General features: G+C 42.0%; 2 protein-coding genes across 3 annotated transcripts; one reads left to right on the top strand and one right to left on the bottom strand.

The window, feature by feature from the left end:
* Nucleotides 1-1,161: 1,161 nt before the first annotated feature.
* On the top strand, nt 1,162-13,191 carry tmem91 (transmembrane protein 91). 2 transcript variants are annotated; one of them, XM_067507101.1, is made up of 4 exons: nt 1,162-1,585; nt 7,193-8,535; nt 9,842-9,988; nt 11,210-13,191. In XM_067507101.1, exons 2-4 carry the CDS (start codon nt 8,089-8,091, stop codon nt 11,363-11,365), a joined length of 750 nt encoding a protein of 249 aa, XP_067363202.1. In that variant the 5' UTR covers nt 1,162-1,585; nt 7,193-8,088; the 3' UTR covers nt 11,366-13,191. The 2 variants fall into 2 exon arrangements, with proteins under 2 accessions (XP_067363202.1, XP_067363200.1); XM_067507099.1 differs by having other exon boundaries at nt 7,046-8,535.
* On the bottom strand, nt 13,182-17,227 carry exosc5 (exosome component 5). Its single transcript, XM_067507102.1, has 6 exons — nt 16,268-17,227; nt 15,372-15,485; nt 14,691-14,812; nt 14,447-14,587; nt 13,552-13,641; nt 13,182-13,379 (listed from the first exon to the last, which is right to left on the bottom strand). Exons 1-6 carry the CDS (start codon nt 16,425-16,427, stop codon nt 13,284-13,286), a joined length of 723 nt encoding a protein of 240 aa, XP_067363203.1. The 5' UTR covers nt 16,428-17,227; the 3' UTR covers nt 13,182-13,283.
* Nucleotides 17,228-18,080: the final 853 nt, after the last annotated feature.

The raw sequence follows: 18,080 nt of genomic DNA, 5'->3' as shown, positions 1-18,080 counted from the left end.
TCCTTCCCTGTCCTCTACTCTGCATGCTTCAGCTACTACGTAAAAGATAAAATGGGGGGTTGGTGGTAAGGAAGAGGTGGAGAAGTACACGAGGGAAAGAGAGGGGGAGAGTGAAGGAAGGAAGAACTGCAGAAAGAGATGGACAATAATGATAGGATGTGCTCAGACTAAAGAGTGAACGGTGCGTTGATCCCGGCTTGATGGTGAACTGAGAGGAGGCTTGTCACTATGACAGCCACGGACAAATGGAGCATATGATGACCGACTGTAAAGAAGCACACAACAACAACAACAACAACAACAACCACAAAAAGCCCAAAGGTTAAATCGTTTCTGGGGGGGAGGGAGATTCTAGCTAAGAGCAGTGCACCTCATTAAATGCTCAGTGTAAGCCCTCTGGATTTCATTGATTGCTGTTGTCCAGCGATGCTTTATTCTGCATGGCTTCCCCCTGAAATGAGCACAGGCCTGATTGTTTCTGAATCTTCGGTATATTTCCGTCTGCAGATCTTAATGTGGGCTGGGCGACTAAAGTGGGTCATAGGGTGAAGTGGACATGAAAGGGCTGAGACAAAGTGGACTCATCCTCACGTTTGGGGGGGGGGGGGGAGACACACAATTGGTGGTGTCTTCCAGCCTTCACCCTGGAATAGCACTAACGCACACTAAGCTACTGCATCACACCAACCCACCCACCCTTCGCCATCTTTCTCACTTCTCTTCCCTTCGTCGCCTGTGTTCTGACTGATGTCGTCCACTTCTGTGCCTGCAACATGCAGCAGCATCAAGATGTTCACCTCGTAATTGGACCTTGCTGCATGCCGTGGGTCCTGCACGTGCAGCTTGTCCAAAGTCCTAAGGTTCACTAGCATCCCATTGAACACACACATTTGTGTTGCTACTTTTACAGCTAACCTTAAACCTCCTCTCTGCATCCCTAGTCTTAACCCTAATTCCAACCCAAAATCAAGTCCTGACCCTTACTAATCCTCTTAAAGCAGTAAGAAAAGGCAAAATGTGCCCGCTTGGCATCTGTGTGTTCCTCTTTCTGTCCTTAAGAGGACCTCAGGGTAAGCACATACAATCAGGCACTGACCCCACAGGCTTTAGGACCCAGTGTATTCGTCTTAATGAGGTAGCAGAGCCGAGTAAAGGCAAAGCGTAGAGGGAGAGAGGCAGAGAGAGGTGTAGGAGGTGAGGAGAGAGCTGTATTTAGAAAGTCACAGAAAAGCTGAGTGGCAGGAGAAAGTTGACCATGATGGTGAACTCCCACAGCAACAAGGATTCATAAAAAAATTGTATTCTCTGTTAGGAGGAAGGACCAAGCTGGAGAGGATGCCCAGGAAGCTGTGGTGGGGGGAGGAAGGGGAGTCCTTGACAAAGCCAGGTTTCACTCCTACTCTGTGACATCAGGTTAAAATCCACTCCACTGACACACACACACACACACACACACACACACACACATTCTGCACATGCCCGTGGTTAAAACTGGGACTGGGACCCTGGATTCCCCCGTTTCTTCTCTGAGGAGCCATCAAGAGGACAGAACGGAGCAGAACGGGTCCAAGTCTCCAACTTAAAGGTTAGAAAATACTTGAATACTTACAGGGAGAGTCGTCTTTTGTGTGCTTGTTTTTTAGAGTGCGAGAACAAAAAACAAAACAAAAAACATGTTAATATTATAGTCCTATTCAATAACAGTGTTTTCCACATTAGTTTTTTATAGTTTGTTCACACACGCCTACACACACCCATAAAACTGCATTTGCAAATCTTTACCATGTTGGACTTTCGTGTTATCAGTTTGTCAGAGTAGATCTTTTATTTTCAATTATGGCTTCAGGGCTGACATTTGAGATACTGTAGCTGTTATATGCATACGATGCATTTGCTGGCTTTTTCTTTTTTTTTTTTTTTTATTGCTGTAACATTATTTTTATATATTATCACCTACACTGCAGGAGTGGGAGCTCTTCTGATTTCATTCAAAATTAAATAGAAAACACACACTGCTCTGCTCCATTGTTTATGTTTGTATAGATATTTACTGCTGCACAATTTGCCGGATGTGCAGTTCTACGCAGTATCCCCGAACCTCAGACAACCTGACAAAGCCACATTATATCTTTGACTTGTTCATGTTCATGTGTGTGATGTGATTTGACGGGTCACACGTTTATCCCCACATACACACTGTAAATAATATAGTGTGAAATATTGAACTGTATGAGAAAAGACAAAACACGAGGCTTTTCTGTGCCCTTAACATCGATGGGTGATGTGTGTGTTTGAAACCATGCATTGCATTGATTCATATATGTGTTGGCTGACCCCGATCGTACCTGCTTTGTGTCTAAACGGAAAGACTTGGCTCTTGACCAAAAGAATCCAACACCTAGCGGTACATCTTCTGTGAGCCGGTTATTTTATTTTTTTTTTATTTTTTGTCCCCAGATCGAGGGTGAATCCCTACAATGTGTGAGGACAGATTTTTTTTCACCACATCAAGATTAGCACACACACACACACACACACAGATAAACATGCAGGCACGTAGAGGTCGTTACTCTGCAATACGGCTGATGTAAACACAGTCTAGTTGACATCTGTGCAGCCATTGTATAGTGCCTGATAAGCCTCTGTTAAGCATTGTGGCAGCTTTGCAACTCGTGTCACTGTTCACACACATTTGGACAGGTTTTAGCAGTAACACTACTTTCTACCCCAGTCAGGATGACAACTCGGATGTTGCCACAAGGACATATTTTTATAGTTTGGTTTGTAAGCCGATGGTTGCATTTGTTGCCCATGTTCAATAGCACACTGAAACTGTGTTGCAGCTCTTTGCAATGCAATTCATCATAAGCAGTGTAAATGCTGTGTACGTAAAATTATCTCACAAGATCAAATGTTTGTTGCACAGTAGCATCCATCCACGTGCAACACATCCATACACGTGAGTGTAGCATGCACACAGATATATACGTGTATGCATAAACGCATTTACTGTACAAACAAAAAAACACAGTCCCTGCGCAGTGTGTACCATGATGCCCACAACACATTCGGCAGAAATGCCGGAGCCATTTGCCACAAATTGTAACTTCTCATTGCTTGGGCCTCAATGCACACAAGCAGCAGCTGTGTGAACAGTGTGTGTGTGCGTGTGTGTTTGTGTGTGTGTGTGTGTGTGTGTGTGTGGGGGGAGAGAAAAGAGAGTTTGTGTATGACGTCTGTAGTTATATATGTGAAAAATGTAGGAAGTGTTCGGGGCTTTAAAGGTTTGGTTATAATGTATGTGTCTTGAAAGAGCAACATGATGTATGGCAGCAAAGGAGTGTACAGTATGTGATTGCTTGCAATTGTGTGTCTGCACGGTTAGAGAGGGGCATTCCGTGGACTGATTAATGAGCTCACGCTGTCAGACACACATTCTGCACAGGGGGTTCAAGTAAACCTGGCGCTTGGCTTGACTGCGCTCATTGGTTAGAGTAATTCTGTGGAAATGATCCATCCTTTGCAGTCTAATGTGACAGTAACACATCCTTACTGGAAGGCGCTGCTACGCTGAAATTATCCCATCCAGTTATTATCAAGCCGAGCAGGGGGAACAGTACTGAAATGGCAAATTAGCCTCTGCTTCATTTATCCTGCAGTGAACACCCCACTTCATAGTGAATGCGTTTCCATAGGAACATGATGTTACTTTGAGCTTCACGAGCTGTGCAGCACGCTCCATGTTGCCGTCTGTTTTTTGCTTATCTTTTCTGTTCAGTCTCCTCTTTGTTCTTGTCAGTCAGTCTGTAAAGATCAAGGAAGAGACAGAGGGGCTTTGGAAATGAAATCATTACGGCCATTTAACTGCCACTTGGGCTTTCAGATGTTTGAGTGCCATATTTCAAAAAACTAGTCTTATCGGCCTAACATTGCTGTTCTTCACGATGTCTTTTTATTAGAGAGCGTTCACGGTTCTAATTTCCTACAGCCACTGTGCTATTTCATTTCTATGAATGTATTCATTGTATCTGCATGCCTTCAATATCCATCAGCTGATATAATACAGCAGTTACTTTGAGCTCTGTGCATGTGTGTGTGTGTGTGCTTGGAGTGCTTAGAGAAAGCGAGCTAGTGTCAGTCAAAAAAGACTGCAGAGTTGCTGAAAATCAGTGTAAGAGTGAAGCAGTCGTTATCCGCATTTGCAGCACGGGTTTGAAGCAATATCCACTTTGGTTGCACATTCCCATGTATTAGGAACCCGCTGTGTTCTCGTGCAGTAAGTTGGAAATGTAGAAAGAAAAACAAGTTTTACTTCTGGTACAGTGGCTACAGTGGAACTGATTTGCGGGATTATGAAAAAGAGATGAGTAGTTGTGTAGCTGTGTATGTGTATGAGCACCTGACTAAGAAGGATAAAGAAAGACGAGAAGCCTCTTAAAAATTGTCGGCGGTGATTTGCAGCCACATCCTTGCAACCTTCCCTCTACCTGACTGGATGGTTTATGAGTGTTGCAGAATCTGAAAAGGAGGCAGGCTTATAATATAGCTGACAGAAGTCCTTTTATGGTGGATGGGCAGAGGTGCAGGAGGGAGGGAGGGGGGTGGGGGAGTGTAATAAAGCTGAGTGCATCTCTCCTGGAATGAAGTTGCAGCGATTGGGAGGGGGCAAAAGAGAGAGAGAGAGAGTGAAGACTGGTTAAGTGATACTAACATAAGCTTGTGAGTGAGCAAGTGCTTGTGTGCAGCATCCCCTTATGTCCAGATGTGTGCATGTTTGGGTTTTGAAGGGGGGGGGGGGGGATAGTTTGCTCCGAGCCGCTGCTGATGTGAGTGCTTTGAATGATCACTCAGCTAGTTCAGTATGAGAGGTACTAACCCTCGATAAAGGGCTGGGTGACGACGAGCAGAGTATCAGAGCACAGAGCCGACTCAGCACCATGGCAGCCCAAAGACACCCATTATTCTACTTTTTGGGAGGAGGAGGCGGGGGGGCGGGGGGGCTGTGCAGTGAAGCATGGAACAATGAGTCACTGAATCGACCTGGAACCTCCCTGATTATGAAGTTTGTTGAAATGACACTGTCTTGTTCACTTACTTTGCAAAAAGTTCTTAGCACACAATAGAGAGACATCTTGTCAGCTCACAGTAGCCTTTTCTCACCACTCAGTTACTGCCTGTGCTAAATCTGACGATATTTCCCTTCCTACAGTACAGGCACAAAGTGTTTCTAGCACTGCCAGAGTGGTTGAAATGTCAAGGTATCAAATTAGTATGAGACGTCATTACAAAATACATAAGCACGGCTGAACAATGACGAATTAAAGCTGAAGGTTTACTGCCACAAAAGCCCATGAACACGTCTCCTTAACTTGCTGAAGGATTCCATTTATTTCGTCCCAACAAAATGCAAAGTTGATTTTAAACTAGACAAGTAGGATAATTACCAGATTTCAACAAATCAAAACAAACTCTCACCTTCTCTCATACAGAATCTCCTCATTTTTCCTTTTTTAAAACATAACTGCCGTAGTTTGGGTAGAAAATAAATGGTAAATTGCCGCTTATCCAAAGCACTTTACAATGTTGAATACCATTCACACACACACACACACACACACACACACCGATGGCAGCGGCTGCCATGCAAGGTGCTCACCTGACCCACCGAGAGCAACTTGGGGGGTTCAGTGCGAAAGCACACTTGGACACGTACCATGTGGTCCGTGGACGACCTCCTTACCAACTGGGCTACAGAGGGGAATAAAAACAGATATTGTTTGTGTAGTTATTGTTACAGAGTCTTGTATTTTGGGCGTCATAATTGCTTAGGGCATTTTGCAGAGCTGAAGCAAAAAAAAAAAACTAAAAATAAAACCTGCACAGCTACAGTGTGTCCTCTGTCCAGTGTCCCTATCTGCCTTCAGCTGAATGCATGTGTATCAGTCAAAGATATAGTGCTGAGGTAGCAGTGTTCTCACCCAGGAACAGGTCTTCATCTGAAACCCACTGAGCTGGGTGCCAGGCAGCTGCTACACTTTAGCTACAATGGGGACAACTTTTTTCACTCTTTACCTTAATACTTAGCACCTTACAGTATTTGTATATTCTTTTTAAATGTGCGTGTCTGTGTGATCCTTGACTTTCTTCTTTGCTCAAATTGTCTCGCGACGTTGTCGATGTACTTTGTTCACGTGGATCTGTAATGTGAACGTGTTCACGTGTATCTGTGCAAAAGACTTCCTGTATACCTAAAGCATAACTCACAAGCTAACGAGTGTAATGTAATAAATAATGTAAAGATTTTACCTTATATTGTGTGTATATATAGATATAGATATAGATAGATATAGATAGATATAGAGAGAGAGAGAGAGAGAGAGAGAGAGAGAGAGAGAGAGAGAGAGAGAGAGAGTTTGATCACTTTGTTGGGATTTTGATCTCTATTTAATTAAGAAAGCTGAAAACGTTTTAAAGTAGAAATACACTTTATTCATCATACAGTAATGTCCCAGGCCGGATGTAAGCTGCTTGTGTCAGGGGCCTGGGGTGGGTTTGTCATGACAAATGTATAACGGACATAATGACGTGGCCCTATGGGGGCACTCTGGCTTGTGGAAAAGCAAACCCCTTTCTGAGGTTGATGAACCAACTCTGAACCTGCACTAGCATCAGATTGGTGTTAAAGCGGTTGAGGGGAGTCACCTTCCTTGTGGGGACAAAAGGCAGGTTATTGTTCCTGCTGCTGATACGATCGCATGTCCAGTAGCTCCAAGAGACCTGCTTTCACAATGTAGCCCGAAGAAGCCGTGCTGCCTGAAAGGACAGCTGGTTCGTAGGACCCTCATATTGTGTCACAGGCCAGAGTTAGGTGGTTAAATAGACAAACACACGAGTAGAGATTACGCAGCCCAGGCTGTGTGTGCGCAGGAAGTCCAACCTGAAGCTTTAAAAAGACAACCTTCAGAGACACGATGCTTTGTGCAGGGAGTGGGAGTTAAGCTTTACTGTTTAACTATTTTGTGTGACCTTGTTCTTCTCCTGACAGCTCCCACTGTCCTCATCGGAGAACTGGATGCTCATCTGCCCTGGACGAAGACCTCTCTTGCTGAACGTGGTGCATTAAAACTATATGGCCCTTGTAAAGGGGCACCCTGATAGCAGACTCTGATTTCTTCTTTATTACTTCCTGCAGCAACAACAGAGGAACGGGCATGTCGGCAGGCCTGCTGACCTGCAGACGTGCAGCATAGGATTCTATTCCTGGAGCCTTATTGCTTTTGCAGATTAAACGCCCTCAAATATGGCCCCAATCCGTTCACCGCATCACTGGTTCGACTGCTGCTGGAGGTTGTGCATATTCAAGCTTCAAAACGCTCCACTGTACATCCGTGCAGTCATCTGAAGGGCTGCTGCCATTCTCACTTCAACAGAGGAACAAACACACAGCTGTATGTCATGACGGCTTGAAAGTCTTTTTCAGTGAAGGGAATGATTGATGTTCAAAGCTTAATACCATGTCACTGTATTAAGATTTCATATTTCACTGCAGAGACATTTCCTATGAGTTCCTGAGGGCAGTCATACCGACATCCCATTGCCCACTGTTTTCATTAGCCTGTCTGGGGCTAATCAAGGCCCTCCATCATCAGAATTGACATTTCCATATTGTGTGGGAAAGAAAGTAGTCCACGTTATCATATTCATGAACCCTGACGTACACAGTCATGTGAAATGGAAGAAATGGGGCAAACCCTGAGCCATCGAGCCCTGAAACAAATAGCTTACGATATATGAGGAAAAGATAAACTTGAGTCCTCAATGCAAATTCAGGATTGGAGCTCACAGCAAGAATATTTCACCCTTTGATAAATCTGGTGGGTGTTGTTGGTGTCGAGCCTTGTGATGAACGACAATTTAAATAATAGGATTAAAGATGAATTATTACTGAAATACTAAAGCCAGCAAAGCAGTTTCATTTGCAGAAACCCATCGGGCACACACACACACACACCACAGGCCATTTGTAGATTACATTAGGTTGGTTGTTGATGTGGTGGCCACTTGTGTGGTTGGTATTAAAAGAGAGGGATGGAGGATCTGGATGAGCTGAAGCACCCTCTTGTGGAAGACAACTCCAATAACAGCCTGGCATCAGGACCAGGGCTTGGGCCCAGGAGTGGGCAGGCCATTGGCGGACTGTTCAAGGGCATCATGGTGAAGTGTGAGGAGGACAAGTCCTACCCTCCCTTAGCATGGAGGAGCTATTGTGGACATGCTCCTGAGCTTCAGCAGCAGCAGCAGCAGCAGCAGCTGCTGGACCCATGCTCCTTGCCTCAAACACTGGATTCCTTTTACCCACCAGCCCCCATCTGGGGCCACACAGACTCCCTGCTCAACAAAGACTACCTAGAGACCACCTTTGTGGACGTTCGGCCCAGCTCCACGCTGGAGAGGAAGCTGCTGGCTGAGGCGCAGGACTTCCACAGTGTCTCCTACAGTATGGATGATGAGGATGATCTGCTTCCTGACTCTGACGTAAGAAATCCCATTGGCACGATGTTAGGAGAGTTCTGTCTTATGTCCTGACGGTTTTCCTAATTGAAATTCCACTTTGTAAAATCCACCAATGATTTTAAACAAAATCTTGCAATGTTCTCCTCTTAAATATCAATTTCTTAATTAGTTGCTTCATCGTTTGTCTATCAAGTGTCAAAAAACTGTAGAAAAGTCCCAGCATGATTTCCCAAGAGGAAGTCTTCAAGTGTCCCGTTTGTCCAAACTGTAGTCCAAACCCAAAGACATTTAACAGAGACAAGCAGCAAACCTTAACACTACATTAGCTTGATCAGAGAAAGTTTTGCGTCATTGCTCGGTAATTAACCGGAACAATTACATGTTTCTTAAAAACAGTTGCAGATTTAGTTTCCGTGGAGCAAGAGAATGATACATATTCTCAGCACAGATTCTAGGAACCAAAGAAGTTAAAATAGCCATATTCACAGTCAATTTGTTGCACTTTCACTGTGTAGATGATTAAAAGTGGATGATGCCAAAGCAGAAGAGGCGACCGAATCCTGAATGACTTAACATGTAAATTAGTATCTGAGATCCAAATATCCCAGTGAGCTAATGTTTAAAATACAGTACTATTTGCACTGAATTTTTCGAAAGCACATAAAGAAAATGTTGCCCGTGTATGAAGCATGAAGCTCAAATGATATAGCAGCATCTTTGGAAAATGCCCAATTATTGCATGCACAACAGGGTAAAAGACGTAGGGTAATGTGACGGGGTTGGAGTAAGAGACGGAGTCAGATTGAATATGCAGCTGTTTCCAAAAGATGCGCGAGTCATGAATCGCCTGCGGTCAGCAGAGCCAGACTAACCCCATTCAGTCACATTATCTTACAGACACCAGCAAAGTTTTTCCAGTTGTTGTGGAGCACATGAACACACCATAACAAATACAAGCAGAATGCTCTTCACAAACCTGAACGTTATACGGTGTGTTTGAGTTGCAAAAACCATCACTTCCTTTGTGCCTCGGTCATTCTGGAAAAAAGCATCTGCCACCTGAATAAATGTGCATTTCTCACGCATTTAGTGCTCATCCATGATTAATGTCTTCTCTGGATTATGAACAGATTTAACTGTTTTCAATGAATTTGCTTTTGGTATTAAGGAAATGTCCTTATGAAAACTGCTCACTGTTGATTAGAGTAATGGGGACAATTCTTTTGGAGACAGATGTTGCAAAACAAAAATCTGCATAAACAGATGATCTGTGTTACTAAATCCTCTAACCTGAACTCACCTTAAGTGCACTCTGCCTGAATCCCAGGACTCATCCATTGATGACTTCAGTGATACAGACAGTGAGAGCAACTTCCCTCTGATGATCCCTCAGGACTACCTGGGCCTGGCCTTTTTCTCTATGCTCTGCTGCTTCTGGCCCCTGGGCATTGCTGCCTTCTACCTTTCACAGAAGGTACACACACACACACACGGAGACATTCTTACTTTACCAACAGTTTCTGTTTTTGGGTCATTTTGAAACAACAAAAAGGAAATAAGGCTTTCTTCCATAATATGAAGCCAAAACTCCATCTTTTGCAGAACAATCAACGGCTTTCGGCTTTGAAAAGCCACGACAGCCCAGCAAAGATAAAACTCAAATCCTTGTGAAACACAAGTCTCTGGCGACAATTAGATTAAAGGCTGATTTAAAGAGCATAAAAAGAGCAGAAATCATTGCATAACTGTATTAGGTGTCATCAACAGTCTCCTAAAAACAGCAGGATGCAACCTCCAACAGAGTATGAGCTTCCTTTGTTAGTGTTGTTCAGGTTGATAGGCTGTAAATTGAAACTGTGAGATCCCCAAAACCTTAGAACCACCTCTTCCTATAATGCATTGCACTACTCACTACTACAAAGACCTCAATATTAAACACATACTGTAGTAGAATTATCACCTTTCAGACAGGTTCAAGCGAAAAACCGAGAAATTATAACATTGTAAAAGTAGAATTCATTGAATTACATTGAACAGCTGCAACCAATAAAGTGGCCAGTGAGTGTATATAAAATCCTCGTCCTATAATATTCAGCTGCACAAGGCTAAGGGCTTGGCTACACATACTAGATACGAGATAAAATAAGAAATGTACAGAAATGTCAGTGAAATAAGAATGAGATGATCGGTCTCTTTTAGGAGAAACGTGGTTGACATATGGAGCAGGTGAAAGGGAAAAGGCCAAAACATGAGCCGCTATTAACGCTCACAGTGTGAAAAAAAATTCCAACACCTCTATCTCTTGTTTTATAGGCAGCCTTCCAGCAGCAGTGCAGGGAAAAAAATTAATCCCAATAATGCTTTTGCAACGCTAACTGGCAGCAAGCTGCAGAGGCCCCTGTGATCAAATCAATAGTCTGCGTTAAGGTTTAATTAGAGGCATAACAAGAAGGCCCGAGGTGATAGATTTCCAATATTGTTGAGTGCAAGCTAAAACAGGGGTCGGAGTCAAGGACTAGAGGAAAAGAGTGAGGAGGAAGGAGAAAGTGACAAATGAGGCACAAACAGCGGGTGTGTTTCTGAGGTGGAGCATTACATGGGTGTAGTGTATGACTGGAATGAGGAGGCCAGAGATGACACTGACAAATGATGCTTCCCTCCTCTACCCTCTGCTCTCTCTCTCTCCGTTTCTCAGACCAACAAGGCTTCGGCTCAGGGGGATTTTCAGGGGGCCAGTGCAGCATCTCGCCAGGCTCTGTGGCTCTCAGTGCTCTCCATTGTGTTTGGAATCATAACCTACATCTGTGCCATCGCCGCATTGATCTCCTACCTGTCTGGAAAACCACCATAAAAATAACTCTTGCACATGAATGCACACAAACACACACACACACACACACACACACACACACACACACACACACAAAAGCAGACCAATCACACGTTCATAAATAGCAACACAAGCCACCTGTAAATGTTGAGCAATCACAGTCTGTATCTGTTAATCCTGTTTCGTGTTTGAGCTCTACCAAGATGGAAAAGCAGTAAAAACACAGCAGGAGAGCTGGCGTGTAGATCATAATCTCTATAAATTAGATAAAGACAAAGCTCATCTCAGAGTACACTCCTTGCTTATGAAGAAAAATCATTGAGAAACACTCCATGTAGGTTTCATGGTTTAATTTGACACGTGGACTGTTATCAGCCCTCTTTCAAATCTGTGCTCTAGCATCATCACACATTTCCTGTCATGTAAAAAAAAAAAGTTCAAAGTAAATGCAAATGTTATCTTCACACTGTAGATATCACTGTCCCAAAACAAAGGATGCACATCGTGAGTTGAAGAGGTGCAAGTAAGGGGGCTCGGAGCCAAGTGGAGGGCAGTGCACAGAGGAGATGGACTCTGCAGATTTATGAGGTCACAGCAAGGACGCAGAAGCAACTAAACCCTGATGGACCTCGCTGGGGGAGGGCCTGAGCCGGCACTGTCGCTTGTGGCGTGAAAGCCGGTGATGGTTTTAGAGCCCTCAAGCTTTATTTTTTGAAAAGTTCTGATGGGCCAAAAGCAATATTCTTCCAGAGAACCCAGAATTTCTTGCTGCACCCATTGCCAGTGGGCGACCCACAGGGGAACTCTGCGCATCAATCACGTCAGCAGCCCATTCCACACTGAGCATTACTCATCGTTTACCTGCAGAAAGGACTGATTCTGCTTTGTTTATGCCAAGTTGAATAAGTTATATGAAATACTTATAGTGCCATAATTTAACAAAATACATACATGAAAATAGAGTTCAGGCGTTTTCAAATGATGTGAATCACTGGCTCTGGATCCAGAAACAGAACTGTCTCTAAATACAGAGCCAGGAAATGATCACATAGACAAACGGCTGCAGACCAGCAATGAAACGTCCCAAAAATACACAGGAAACTGACAGGATGATCCTTTCACAGGGGATTCCAATAAGAGCAGAAACCAGGCTTCAATTCCACGCGTCTTGCAGCGAAACAGACTATTTATTTTAAAGCCGTCTGCTTGAAACTTTTACAAGACAGGAAAATGCCTCAAAGTAGTCGGAACAGACTAGAAGCAATTAGAGCCCTCGAGCCATCGGTCATGTGTAGGTCAATAAAATCTCCATTCTGGTCTCAACAGACACAAGAAAAGTCTGAAGAAAAAGTTCACTTGACTCAATTTGTCCCGGATCAGTGCAAAAAGACGTTTTCTATTTGTAGTTTTTATAGTCCACAACTGCAGTACAAATAACTGAAACTGTGTGTTTCTGGACACAGCTGTTATATCTCAGTGTAACTGTTGTCAGCTCTTGACGTGCCGTGATCCAGCTGCACCGACACAGTCCACATACAGCAATAGTACAGACAATCGTGAATCCTCCCGTCTCCTCTAGACCACCATTAATGATTTGTATGAGAGCATGTAATGTGGACTGCCTCGACTGATCGTGCACTCGGGAGACAGGGTCTGGCTAGTTTAGCCTCACCTTGTCACATGTGGGCAGATAACGAATGGAGGCAGAGACGTGGGCGACTCCTGAGCAGATTTATTAGTACAAGAGATATTCCGTTTTTCCCAGTTCACTTGCTTGTGTTACCTGTTAATATTAAAGTGAAGGAAAAAAAATATCAACAAATACCAATAAATGCACTTGTGTGTGACATCCATGGTTTATTTTTATTATTATTATTATTATTATAACTTCAATATTTGTATTTTTAAAAAAGGACTAGAAAAGAAAGCCGTTTCTTGATCAAAGGGTTTTGGAGTATCGCCGCCTGACAGAGTCTCTGTAGAACTGGAAGATCTTCTCTGATGCTTTCTGGCTGACTGCTATACACTGCTGAAGCTGTAGAAGAATAAAAACAAAAGTTAAATATTCAAAAATATCCCATCATCATCATCATCATCACATGAAGGAAATCACTGCACTATGATATATGATAAAAAACATAAAAAAAATTGTGCACCATTCAGCACTATTTTGCATAGTTTCTGAAACAAAAGCTCATGTTACTCACCTCATGAACTGAAAATGAGCCTTTGGTAGAGGACGTCATCACTCTGTGTTCCGCGCTGTCGATAGCAAATGTCATCAAAGCTCGACTTTTCTGTGAGTCAGACAAGAACAAATTCACAAACACGTGCAGTCTCTGATTAAAATGAGAGGCAAAACCTTTAGCGGATTCGCAAATGAACTTTCCTACACAATTTTGCAAAAATGAAGCCATGAAGAAAAGTTCCACATTAGCCTCAACCTGTGCTCACGACAACCTTCAACTTATTTTCGCTATAATGTGTCATGTTTCCACCAATCTGCCTCGAATGGCAGCTCAGCTTCCTCAATTTCCAATTCTTTTTTTTAACTCTCCCAATAAAAAAAAGTAATAATTTAATTTTTCTACACCAATGATTTATCGTCAATCTAATTTGGCTTTTTTGACAAAAGTCAATCAAAAAAGGTACCATTATTTAAATGAGTATTTTAAGTAGTATTCCTTAGAGTACAGTTAAACCCATCATTAAGAAAGAGAAGGAATATGGCTAAGTAAAAATCTGCCTAGAGCGGGACGTCCTCAAAAACGTAAACAGCAAGACACCTATGGACCATTTCACAAGGAAATGGACTTCAACTCCAATCAACAGTGTATTTATGATCAGTTTTAAGGTGTAAGTTCTCCACTGATGTCATTTGTTATTCCTAAACAATAAAACTGATCATTCTTCTGATATTGGTGTATACACTATGTGCAATTCTTCTGATATAGTGAGAGTGAAGCATAAATAGTTTTCTATATGTGAGGTAGGTTTAAGAACTTTACCAAAACAGTTCTAGTGCTTAGTATCCAACTGTTGGGTTGTTTTGGAGGGTTTTTTTTTTTTTGTTTGTTTTTGTACAATGAGCACCATTGTTACCTTTTCCTGGGCTGCAGTGGGATCTGTTATGATGCAACCATCTGCATCAATGGCACAAGTCACTCCACAGAACAGGCAGCTCATTGGCAAGCCTGCGTCCATAAGAGCCATGCAGGCAGCATTCAGAAAGGAGGACAAAAGCTGAAGAGCAGGTAAGAAAAGCACACTTACCAAGAAACACTGATTACGACACACAGTATCAAAGCTCCACCTGCAGATTTGAAATCTACTTCATGAAGGATACAGCGCCATCGTCATGCAGCACCTGAAGAATAAGAGTGAGGGAGGATCGAGGATGAAGTGACAGGAGCAGAGATGCCTCACAGGACTCTCGCAGACACTGCTCCTGTGAACGCTCCCGTACACCTAGAAATAAATGAACAGTGACCCACGGAAAAAAACAACTGCCGCACTTTATCCACCTCATGGCCTGCTGAGGTATAACAACACAAATCAAGTTCCTAACATGTTAAAACCTTGAAGTTTGCTTTCAATTTTCCAATTTCTCTTAAAGAACCGTACCAAATAATTTAGTCACACATAAGATTATTTCCGTATAGTATTTTAAAAGGTCTCATAATTCCAAATATAATTGTAAATGATTCCAACTACAAACTGAACATTTAACAAATCAAGTTTCCATATCCTCCTACAGCATTGAACTTGAAACACATTTGAATAAAGATTAAAAAAAAAAAAAAATACATTTTTAAAAAGGCGATGGAAGAAATGTTATTTTAAGCACAGTGGGAAGTCATTTTACAAGCACTGAAAACTAAACAAAAAAAAAAAAAAAAAAAAAAAGTTAAATGCAAAAGAATTTATTTTGTCATTTACATGACGTGCAAGTTAACTTTAAGTTGATTGAATGGATAGATGTCGAGGTTTAAGAAGAAAGAGGTTTTGCCCTTTGATAACAACTTACTTGGCAAACCCACTTTGGGCTGTATCAACACCTCCAGTGTTGCCCTGTCATAAATTTCCTTGCTGACCTTGACCTCAGCTGGTCCGTACACTGCAGCCAACACACTTGTGTCTCCTTCAGATGAGAACAAAAATAAGGGAATTATTAAATAGAATAATCCAAATTGTGTTTTGGCCCGAGCCCAAATGAAACCACAGAAGCGGGGACCACTGCAGAGTGCACTGCAGAATGAACATGTCAGCTGTAAGCGAGGACTGAGAAACCAAAACGTGAAGTAACATCAAAACATCTTAAAGTGGAATAAGGCTGAAAGAACCCAGTAGACTAAAGGTGTGAACAAAGGTGTGAAACAAATCTAAAATAAATGATCATCTTTCGTGCACCTTTATGCATTGATGAGTCTTTTAGAAGGTTTTACAGAGTTGCTTTCAGTTTTCACCTCTTACACACCCACCACATAGGAGCAAACACCTCCAAGCTGTTGGAAAGTTTGTCATGAAAACATTAAGTGTTATTGTAAATGTTCTAGAGACAACACACCAAAAATCAGTCTTTAGGACAGCCCACAAATTTTGCTTCAGTCACAAAGTATGCTATAATCCATTTGAACCCAGGTTATCAGGGGTGGCAAAAGTAGTACAACTTGAGTAAATGCACTTTGCTCAACATGTTTGATTTAGGAGCAAAAACTGGTAGTGAACACAGACTGGATATAATACTGTGAGTAATAATAACCATCGTTTTGCTGATGCTAAACTTATTTACCTTTAAGACCAAAAGCAATAGACTAAAAAAAAATACGGTGTAATGAAAAGCTACTAAATCCACACAGTCTAACATTCCATTTGACAGACTGACGCTAATAGCTACAAAGTGTTTTAGGCTAACAATCCTACCTTGGATGAAGGATGCTGAACCATCAGGCCGAGACAGTAAACTCTGCTCACAACCAAACTCTCTTAGAGTAACATTTGAAGAACCGCACACCTCCATCACGCTTCTATTAGACTGGTAAGTTAGTTTGTCGATGAAAGATGACGTGTACTGTTTGGCCATTTCAGGGCTGATACTGATGACGTGTGAGTAAGGAAGATGGCGTCTAGGTTTTAAAACAAATTATTTCCTGTGTTATTCCCGTTCAAACATGAAATCGTTGTGTCTAGCTGTGGGCCACTAGAGAACAGCCAATTTAGTTTAGAAATGTACCTAAATTTGTCTGATTATTTTGATCGTAATTACCGGAAGTGTCATCGCCGTAGCCATTAAAGCGAACTTGATGATTTTTAACACGTTGCAGTTATTGTTGCATCCACAAGAGGGATAATAATCACTAATCACTTATACAAGCAACCAACGTAATCATGTTTTCCATGTCTGTTTTTAATGTATTAATTATACGCAATTTGAAACTGACAATAATAAGGTATAAAGTAGGCTTACTTCTAGTTTAAAGGCCACCAGTGATACCTCTACAGAGTATTATTGGATAAATATCAGTTTAATAACTTAGCACAATCCTCTAATTACACCACCAACTAAAAAAATAAATAAATAAAAACAAAGAATTGTTTCAGTTTGGCCATACTTTAAACCCTTTTAAAATCTAAAGGAATTGTTTGTGCTTGAAAAAGAGACTATTTTTTGAACTCTTGCGTGTTAGCTTATTATGGTTAATATAATGTTTAGGGGACAAATCAGACAAGAAAACATGAACTTTTGTGACCACGATTCTGATGAAGTATCTGAGCAAAAGGAAGAGTCAGAGTACTAATGGAGTAAATGGTAAATGGTAAATGGTCTGCACTTATATAGCGCTTTTCTACCTATTGGCACTCAAAGCGCTTTACACTGCTTCTTATTTACCCATTCACACTCACAATCACACACACACTCATACACCGATGGGGGAGCTGCTATGCAGCTGGCCAACACTCACCGGGAGCAACTAAGTTGGGGTTCAGTGTCTTGCTCAAGGACACTTCAACATGTGACCAGAGGAGCCGGGGATTGAACCAACAACTGTGAGATTGGTGGACAACCGCTCTACCTTCCTGCGCCACAGTCGCCCCCAATCATCAGAGGATGCTCGAGCTTGGTAAGGGAAGAGACAGGACACAGCAGTGCATAAAGTGAAGTACTGATATTTACAATGTATGTTCAAGTACATTATTCACTTTGTTACTTTTAAAGTGATGTATTAACCAAGACAAATATATTTTCAATTCAAGTAGATGTGAATAAAACTTTGTCATAGAAACTAAATATGTCTGATGTCTCAAATGTACAATACAATCTTTTGTATTTGTATTGTAGGTTTTACGTGTACCATGTAGTTTAGTACAATACCACTGTTACATAATTCATTGTTAGTGGATAGGTTGCCGTCTTTGAACCTTGCTATGACCTTATTATGCAAGCAGTAAATATTTGTTCAAAACTCATTGTTGAATTTGTAAGAATACACGGTACACTGCGACATAATGGGGCTTCATACAGAAGACAATAAAATCCATGGTTCACAATGTAAACTTCTACCTTTTAATTTCACTTGAAAGTGACCAAATAGGATATTTTGATGTTTTTGTCCCTCCCTGGAAGTACAGTTTAAATAGCAGGTTGGATTTTCTAACAGGCGACACATTGCAATAGGACAAACGCACTGGCATGCAGCCAATCTATTTCAACAAAACTGAACTGGAAGCATGTCAT

The sequence above is a fragment of the Channa argus genome, chromosome 6 (genome assembly GCF_033026475.1).
Source record: "Channa argus isolate prfri chromosome 6, Channa argus male v1.0, whole genome shotgun sequence".
In the NCBI taxonomy this organism is placed as follows: Eukaryota; Metazoa; Chordata; class Actinopteri; order Anabantiformes; family Channidae; genus Channa; species Channa argus.
Note: the sequence above shows the minus strand (reverse complement) of the source record. Positions and strands in the feature narration are given on the sequence as shown.

What these genes read in the sequence shown, in the direction of transcription:
- exosc5 (XM_067507102.1), bottom strand. Translation starts at nt 16,427, where the DNA reads ATGGCCAAACAGTACACGTCATCTTTCATCGACAAACTAACTTACCAG. An exon ending in TTCAGCATCCTTCATCCAAG is followed by an intron (nt 15,486 to 16,267) that starts GTAGGATTGTTA and finishes TCTCATCTGAAG; the next exon opens with GAGACACAAGTGTGTTGGCT. An exon ending in GCCCAAAGTGGGTTTGCCAA is followed by an intron (nt 14,813 to 15,371) that starts GTAAGTTGTTAT and finishes ATTTATTTCTAG; the next exon opens with GTGTACGGGAGCGTTCACAG.
- tmem91 (XM_067507101.1), top strand. Translation starts at nt 8,089, where the DNA reads ATGGAGGATCTGGATGAGCTGAAGCACCCTCTTGTGGAAGACAACTCC. An exon ending in ATCTGCTTCCTGACTCTGAC is followed by an intron (nt 8,536 to 9,841) that starts GTAAGAAATCCC and finishes CCTGAATCCCAG; the next exon opens with GACTCATCCATTGATGACTT. An exon ending in CCTTCTACCTTTCACAGAAG is followed by an intron (nt 9,989 to 11,209) that starts GTACACACACAC and finishes TCCGTTTCTCAG; the next exon opens with ACCAACAAGGCTTCGGCTCA.